General features: G+C 37.4%; 1 protein-coding gene across 1 annotated transcript in view; it reads left to right on the plus strand.

Moving 5' to 3' along the window:
• Nucleotides 1-8218, plus strand: part of MTA3 (metastasis associated 1 family member 3) — a 137013-nt gene that overhangs the window by 112905 nt on the left and 15890 nt on the right. Inside the window, exon 7 of the mRNA XM_023512109.1 lies at nt 2424-2612. Within this exon, the coding sequence (XP_023367877.1) occupies nt 2424-2612 (189 nt within the window). The remainder of the gene's footprint in view (nt 1-2423; nt 2613-8218) is intronic.

Consider the following 8218-nt stretch of genomic DNA (forward strand, 5'->3'; position numbering starts at 1 on the left):
AAAAAAAAAAGAATGAGTGGATAAATAGATTTTTTTTCAAGTTGAAAAAAAAATGAAGAATGATTATACCTGTGCTCTTATCCAGAACTAGCAAAGTAGCCCATGCTAAACTTCCTTAAACAAAGTAAAACCAGTACCATAATTCCCAATCAAACTAATAAACAGAGTGCCTTTTTAGGTAAGGAATTTGATGTTTGTGTTTAGCTTTTTTTTTTTCCAGTTTACTTTGAATTCTTGTGGTTTAAGACCCAAAGAATGTTATGTTGAGTTTTTATTGGTGATTCTAAGTATATTTGTTTAGAACAGTTAAAGTGTGATAGGTGAATGTAACATATTTAAGTGTTCATATTAAGAGTTCTATGTCATTTGTTCAGAACAAATATAAAAACTGTTCACATTATACAAAACCACTTTTGGGTGTCTTTCTCACTGAAAAGAATCTATTCAGCACACTTCTCCTGAGGTAGTTTACAATGAGCAATTTTTGTTTTCAGTTTCTCATTTTCTTCTATAATAGTTTCATATTTCTCTTCCTTTTCTGTGAATTCTAAGTGAAGCAGCTCTATTTCTGGGCTTTCTGGAGCAGGAGCTCCTAAGTGATTTTTTTAAAAATCCAAACCACTACCAACACATACCGCAGTCCATGTGTCGAGCAGCCTAGACTTCTCCAGGTACCTCTGCACCTGCACATGCCTTGAGTGAACAGCTTTGTAATGGGTCATAGAGACAGCTATAGTAGTTTAACCGGTACCCGAGGCCTTGACCTTGGGCCAGATTCTTGAGAGATCTTTATTGCATAGAAGCAAAACTATCCCCATTTGTGATATTTTTAAAAAATAGGAGATATTTTGCATAAAAGATATAAGACTTGATGTTTGTATACTAGAAAATCTGGGTGGTGGGAGGGAAGACAATAACTGGTTCTGAGTTGGCCAAGGATTCAATCACTTTGCCAATCAAATCTTCATGATACTCATGGCTTTATCTGGGACACAGGCAGAGCTGAGCATCCTCTTTTGCAGTTTTCCTGATGCACATTCAAGTATATGTACATGTTATAAACAAATTTCTTTCTCTCTAGTAGAAAAAAAAAAGAAGGATTTCGAAAACTGCAGAAGTTATGCAGTTTTGGAAACTAGTTGAATCATTGCTTTAATTGAATGAAATGTTTTTAAATATGTAGCAAGTATTTTTATAAAAAGCTGATTATATGTCCTGATCTATCTTTTCTCCTTTCATGTTATTCTTTAGATCACTCTCCCATAAAATGTATTAATATAATATACAAAGCCCACTCTGGCCTAGCTGTTGCAAGCAAGGCTGGTCATTTATACTTTTTTTTTTTTAAAGAGACGTAGTCTCACTTTATTGCCCTCAGTAGAGTGCTATGGCGTTACAGCTCACAGCAACCTCTAACTCCTGGGCTTAAGCGATTCTCTTGCCTCAGCCTCCCAAGTAGCTGGGACTACAGGCACCCGCCGGAACTCCCGGCTATTTTTTTGTTGCAGTTTGCCTGGGGGCCTGGCCAAATCTGTCACCTTCAGTATATGGTGCTGGTGCCCTACCCACTAAGCCACCTGGTCATTTATTCTTGGTGTTCCAAAATCTCAACCAAGTTAATCACATTAAACATGGATATGTACTTTTGTCTATTCAAAATGTGTATATACTCTTTTGTCATAACCATCATACTCTTGTTTTCTCTCTCATTCTTAGTATACTCTTTTCTTAATCCAACCTGAAAATAATTTTTGTCATTCTCTGATACATAATCTATTTGTTTTTTTTTTTTTTTTCTGGTCTAGGATGGCTGTTCCTACCTTGTGCAATAGCCAAAGTGACTCGAGTATTTTTGACCAAAGGGTGGTGAAATTTACTGGGTTGCCAGTTTAATAATTTGAGGTCCTATGACAAATCTTATGATTAGGTTGTCATAACAAATGGATGCATGTTAAAAAACATATACTTTAGCTGAGTTAGAAGGATTGCTTGAGGCCAGGAGTTGGAAACTAGCCTTAGCAACATAGTGAGGCTTGTCTCTACAGAAAATAGAAAAATTAGCCACATACGTGGGCATATGCTTACAGTCTCAGGTAATAGGGAGGCTAAGGCAGGAAGACTGCCTGAGCCCAGGAGTTTGAAGTTGCAGTGAGCTATGATGACACCACTGCACTCTAGCTTGGGGAGCAAAGCAAGACTTAAATAAAAATATATACCATAAAAAGTACAAGGAAACATTTTCTTAAAGAAATAGCTGATATTTTAAATATTTAATAATCTGTTTAAATTTTTCTTGTTTTATTTAAAAAATACTACCTAATTATATTAAGTACATCATACATTTCATATTTTTCTTCTAAAATAATCTAACAAATTTTCATTTCTGGCTGATATTTTATGTTCATTTTGTTTCCTTTCTTTAGTTTCATGCTATGGATACGTTGTATAGACACAGCTATGATTTGAGCAGGGCCATCAGTGTCTTAGTACCACTTGGAGGACCTGTTTTATGCAGAGATGAAATGGAAGAATGGTCAGCTTCTGAAGCTAGTTTATTTGAAGAGGCACTGGAAAAATATGGCAAAGACTTCAATGACATACGTCAAGACTTTGTAAGTAGAAAATTGTGAATAGAATAAAATGTGGAGGGTATATTTTATCTGTTTTAGAAATCTGATAAATCTTACAATTTTTATTTAGCAAGCCTATGACTTGGTAATTTCTATCTGCTCACAAGAGAATGAAGGCTAGTCTTGTAAAGAGAGAAATTGTTAGTTGTTCTGGGGAGTAGTCCTTGTCTCAAACAACAACAACAAAGAATTCCCTAGCTTTATGGAGGTATAACTGACAAATAAAAATTGCACATATTCATTTACTTTATGCATTTTCCATCTTTGACTTTTATCCTGCTTACATTTTTTATTATTTGAAAAAAAACAATTTCCCTGGCTCGGTGCCCATAGCTCGGCAGTTAGGGCACCAGTCACATATACCAAGGCTGGCAGGTTTGAACCTGGCCTGGGCCTGCTAAAAACAACAGTGACAACCACAACAAAAAAATAGCTGAGTGTTGTGGCTGGCGCCTGTAGACCCAGTTAGTTGGAAGGCTGAGGCAAGAGAATTGCTTAAGCCCAAGAGTTTGAGGTTGCTGTGAGCTGTGACGCCACATCACTCTACCAAGGGCAACATAGGGAGATTCTATCTCAAAAAAAAAAAAAAAAAAATTCCCCAACTTACTTGAGGTATAATTAATTTAAAAAATTGATATATTCAAGGTATACAATGTGATGATGTAAATATGCATTGTGAAATCATTACCACAATTAAATTAACACAGTCATTACCACACTTAGTTACCCATGAGTGTATGTGTGTGGTGAGGACACTACTCTCCCAGTTTTAAATACTAGGTAGTCTTGTCTACTAAATTTTAACTTCCTTTTTTCTTTGTATTTATGGGTTTGCTGTCTTTAGTTATGCTTCTGATCTCTTTGTAATGACAGAATTTCTGGTTCAGAAGTTTATAAATAGCTTTGTATCTGAGTCATCTTTTGTCTATTTTGTCTTTTTGAGTCTGTGTCTCTTCTTTTAGAGATAGGGTCTTACTTTGTCGCCCTTGCTAGAATGATGTGGCGTCACAGCTCATAGCAACCTCCAGCTCTTGGGCTTAGGCAATTCTCTTGCCTCAGCCTCCTGAGTAGCTGGGACTACAGGCGCCTGCCACAGTGCCCAGCTATTTTTGTTGTTGTTGCAGTTTGGCTGGGGCTGGGTTTGAACCTACCACCCTCAGTATATGGGGCCAGGTGCTGCCCATCTTTTGTTTTTTTAATGATGAAAAATAGAATCTTTATAGGCTATTGCATATTTGATGTGAGCCAATAGCCTGCTTTTTATGTTGTTACATCTTTTGTGAATTATTTCTGGCACAAAATTATTACTTATTAATATATATTGATACATTAATTCCAAACATAGTAGTTAAAGCTGTTAGTTTCACTGATATTTGTTCTTTGGCAAAACTTCATTTATATCCAAATTGTTATATGCCAAGATTTAAATTTGTCGTATGTAGCTGAGAATTTAAAATGCATTGGTGGTATTTAGCTTCAGATGGTCCCAATAACATAACAGAAAAATGTTATTGATATAGTAGTTATTAATATAATAGAGCTGTGTCATTACATAGAAATTGTAAGAACAAAACCTCCTAAAGACAAAAATCTGTAGATCTGATAAAAGAATAGAAGATATGAAACGCTTTCCCATGCACTGAGTGTGACACCCTCATTTGATGTTCTGTTGATGTTTATTGAACACCTGTAACATGCCAGGCCCTCAGGTAGGCACTAGGCATACGACAGAAATTTGATGTCGTCTGTAGTTGAGGGAATTAGTTCAGAGTCAAAATCAAGAGATTGAAAGAGAATATACCTACATAAAATAATAATGTAATTATTTACGTCCATGAATGAACAAGTATTATGAGAGTATTGGGAAGAATTGGTTGTACCAGTCAGATTGGGAGAGGTTTTGCAAAGTTAACTGACATTGTAGCTGCATGTCTTTTGTGAAGAGAGAAAACCGCAAATTGCAAAGTATAAACTGAGACATAGAACTGGCAGCCAGCATTTGTGGGTACTTAACATAGGACTGTAGATAACCGTGAACAGTAGGTTGGTGCAATATGTTGGGAATAGAGGCTGACTTTGGTATGAGGTAAAATTACTATATGAAAATGAGTATAGCAGGCTCTGCACCTGTAGCTCAGTGATTAGGGTGTTGGCCACATACATTGGGCCTGGCAGGTTTGAACCCAGCCTAGGCCTGCTAAACAATGACAACTACAGTAATAACAACAACAAAAAAATAGCTGGGCGTTGTGGCGGGCGCCTATAGTCCCAGCTACTCAGGAGTCTGAGACAAAAGAATTGCATAAGCCCAACAATTTGAGGTTGCTGTGAGCTGTGACACCATGCCACTCTACTAAGGGTGACATAGTGAGAGTCTGTCTCAAAAAAAAACAAAGAAAAAGAAAATGAGTATAGCAGTAATTATACTGTTAAATAGGGTTTTGTCTTTTACCTTCATAATCTATCAGTTCTTATACATTTGTACCTAGGTTTGGCTTTTGTTCTATGTTTGAATAGAGTGAAACTTTTAAGTATTAGGGAATGTGAAAAAAACAGACTTTTAGACTGAGTTTCCAAGCAATGACTCTGACAGTCACATTTTATTTAGAATGGGCCAAATAAAGATACGACTGTCGCCACTATGATTCTAAACCTACCTGCTGTATCGGGACACTGCCATTCTACCTCTAGCTCCAAGATGCTCTGTCTCTGCCTTGATCCCTACCAGCAGAGTATACTTTTAGTACCAAATCTAGCTCTATTGCCAGTGTTTTATGGTGGAACCCAAATTATGTCCAATATCTTAAATGCAAAAGGGTCTGAGAAATTTGGATTTTATTTTACTTTATTATTTATTTATTTATTTTGAGGTAGGATCTCATCCTGTTGCCCAGGCTAAAGTGCAGTGGCATCATTATAACTCACTGCAGCCTCTAACTCCTGGGCTTAAGCGGATCCTTATGCCTCAGCCTCTTAAGTAGCTGGGACTATAGGGGTGTACCATTAGGCTAATTTTTAAATTTGTTTATAGACATAGGGTCTTACTTATTGCCCTAAGTGGTATCAAACTCCAAGGTTTAAGCAATCCTCTCTCCTTGGCTCCCCAAAGTACTAGGATTTCAGGTGTGAGCCACTAAGCCTAGCTGAAATGTGGATTTTAACTCTGCAGACTGCTCTCTGGAATGTGGGTAGGTTGCTCTGTTAGGTTTGTTGTACTTTGGAAAGTGGAATTGGCCACCATTGTCATAAAACTTAATGTAAACAAGATAGAATGTCAGGATGTTTACTACTCAAAGGGTTTTGTGTTTTTTGTAGTGCAGGGTATTTTTAAATTTATTATCCCTCTCTTTCCCCCATTATGAAAGTAATATAAATCTAGTAGATGACAAAATACATATAATTATATTTTCTGTAATTCTGTCACAGGTATATGATATTGGGATACTATACTGCTCACAGATATTGTCACATGGATTTTTTAGAAGTGTTCTACTGGAAATTATCTGGTAGTATACATAACAAAAATGGTCTGGGAGGGTGGCGCCTGTGGCTCAGTGAGTAGGGCACCGGGTTCAAACCCAAGCTCAGCCAAACTGCAACAACAACAAAAAAACGGTCTTGGACTTCCTCTTTTCCAATACTTGACCTGTACCTGAGCACTGAGCAACTGTGTCAGAGTTGCCAGTTTATAAAGTTCTGTCTCATCTGAATTACCCCAAAATGATAATTATTTTCTACTTCTAAGATACTGGTTTTCTAATGTAAATGTAAATTGTGAGTTTGTATATAAAAACATGTGGAGTACATATTCAGATAGATAGTTTTTTTTTTTATGTTTAGTATTTAATGATTATGTTATTAAGTTTAATTCAACTTATTTTAAAATTTATACACAGTAAAATTCACTCTCCTTTTTGTATAGTTCTGTATGTTTTTATAAACGCATACTTGTGTAATCATCACCACAATCAAGATACTGTCCATTTTCATCATCCCTCCCCCTAAGGCCTCCCCCTTACAGTTAATCCCTACACCAGCCCTAACCCCTAGCAACCACTGACTTATTCTCCATGCTTATGGTTTTGTCTTTTTCTGAATGCTGTGCTTAAGTAGTGTGTAACCTTTTACTTTTTGGCTTCTTTCGCATACTACGTAGTATAATGTGTTTGGTATTCATTAATGTTGCGTGTATTGGTAGTTAGTTTTCATTACTTAGTAGTATTCCATAATGTGAATGTACCACCATTTGTTTATTCATTTACTTATTGAAGAATATTTAACTTGCATCTGGTTTTTGATGAGTGTGAAGAAAGTTGCTATAAACATTTATATTCTGGTTTTAGTGTGAACATAAGTTTTTCTAATGTTTGTGTTTCTTCTAAGAAACTGTGTTAGCTTTGTAACATTTGTGTGGCTAAGCTGAACTACATTTTCCCAAATTCCTTTCCCATTAGAGTGAACCACAAGAGACATTCTTGTGCAGGATATAGAGAGCAGAAATGAAGCAGTAGGCATTTTTTTGCAGCTCATACATACTGTCATTTATCTAATAGTTTCTTACCTTCTTGGCATGGGGCAGTAGTAGGACTACAATGGCTCCATTTTCTGCAGGATCCTCCTTTGGCTTCTCTGACTTTGGGGCAAGGGGTATAAGTGTATGTGTGTGCATGGGTCTGTTAGCATTGTGAAGAAAGGCCTTGGCATCTACAGGACACCCATGCCATCAGGGTCAAAGGCAGTAATTGCTGATAAGGGGTTTTATTGTTTATGTGGGCTTTAAATTGTTCTGGCTCTCTCCCACTTTACATCCAGCCTCCCCTCCTGTTCACTTTGTGCACTCTAAACTCTAGTATTAGATACAAAGACAGCCTTACAGAGACTATTTAATTAGCTTCTGGAATTACATGAGGTTAACTCTTGTAACACATCTTTTATTGAAAATAAAGATAAAAAAGGCAGTGCCCGTAGCTTAGTGGGTAGGGCACTGGCCACATACACTCAGGCTGGTGGGTTCAAACCCAGCCCAGGCAAGCTAAAGAGCAATGACAACTGCAACAACAAGAACAAAAAGATGAAAAAGTACGTAAATAAATTATTATATCTTAATAGTCTTATTTCTCTGATTGAATCCTGACTGATAAACTTTTTTAAAGTGGCTATACCATTTTGTATTCCACCTAGCAAAATATGACTTATTTCAGTTGCTCCGAACCCTTACCAGCACTTGTTTTTGTCTTTTTTTTTATTATTTTTCTTTATTGCCCTTGGTGGAGTACAGTGGCATCAGAGCTCACAGCAAACTCCAGCTGTTGGGCTTAGGTGATTCTCTTGCCTCAGCCTCCTGAGTAGCTGGGACCACAGGCACCCACCACAACGCACGGCTGAGGCTGGGTTTGAACTTGCCACCCTCGGTCTATGGGGCCAGTGCCCTACCCACTGAGCCACAGGCACTACCCGTTTTGGTCATTTTAAAAAAGCCATTCAAGGCTCGGCGCCTATAGCTCAACCGGCTAAGGCTCCAGCCACGTACACCTAAGGTGGCAGGTTCAAATCCCCAGCCCGGACCCGCCAAACAACAATGACGGCTG

The sequence above is a fragment of the Otolemur garnettii genome, unplaced genomic scaffold (genome assembly GCF_000181295.1).
Source record: "Otolemur garnettii isolate 467f Iridium unplaced genomic scaffold, OtoGar3 scaffold00024, whole genome shotgun sequence".
NCBI lineage: Eukaryota > Metazoa > Chordata > Mammalia > Primates > Galagidae > Otolemur > Otolemur garnettii.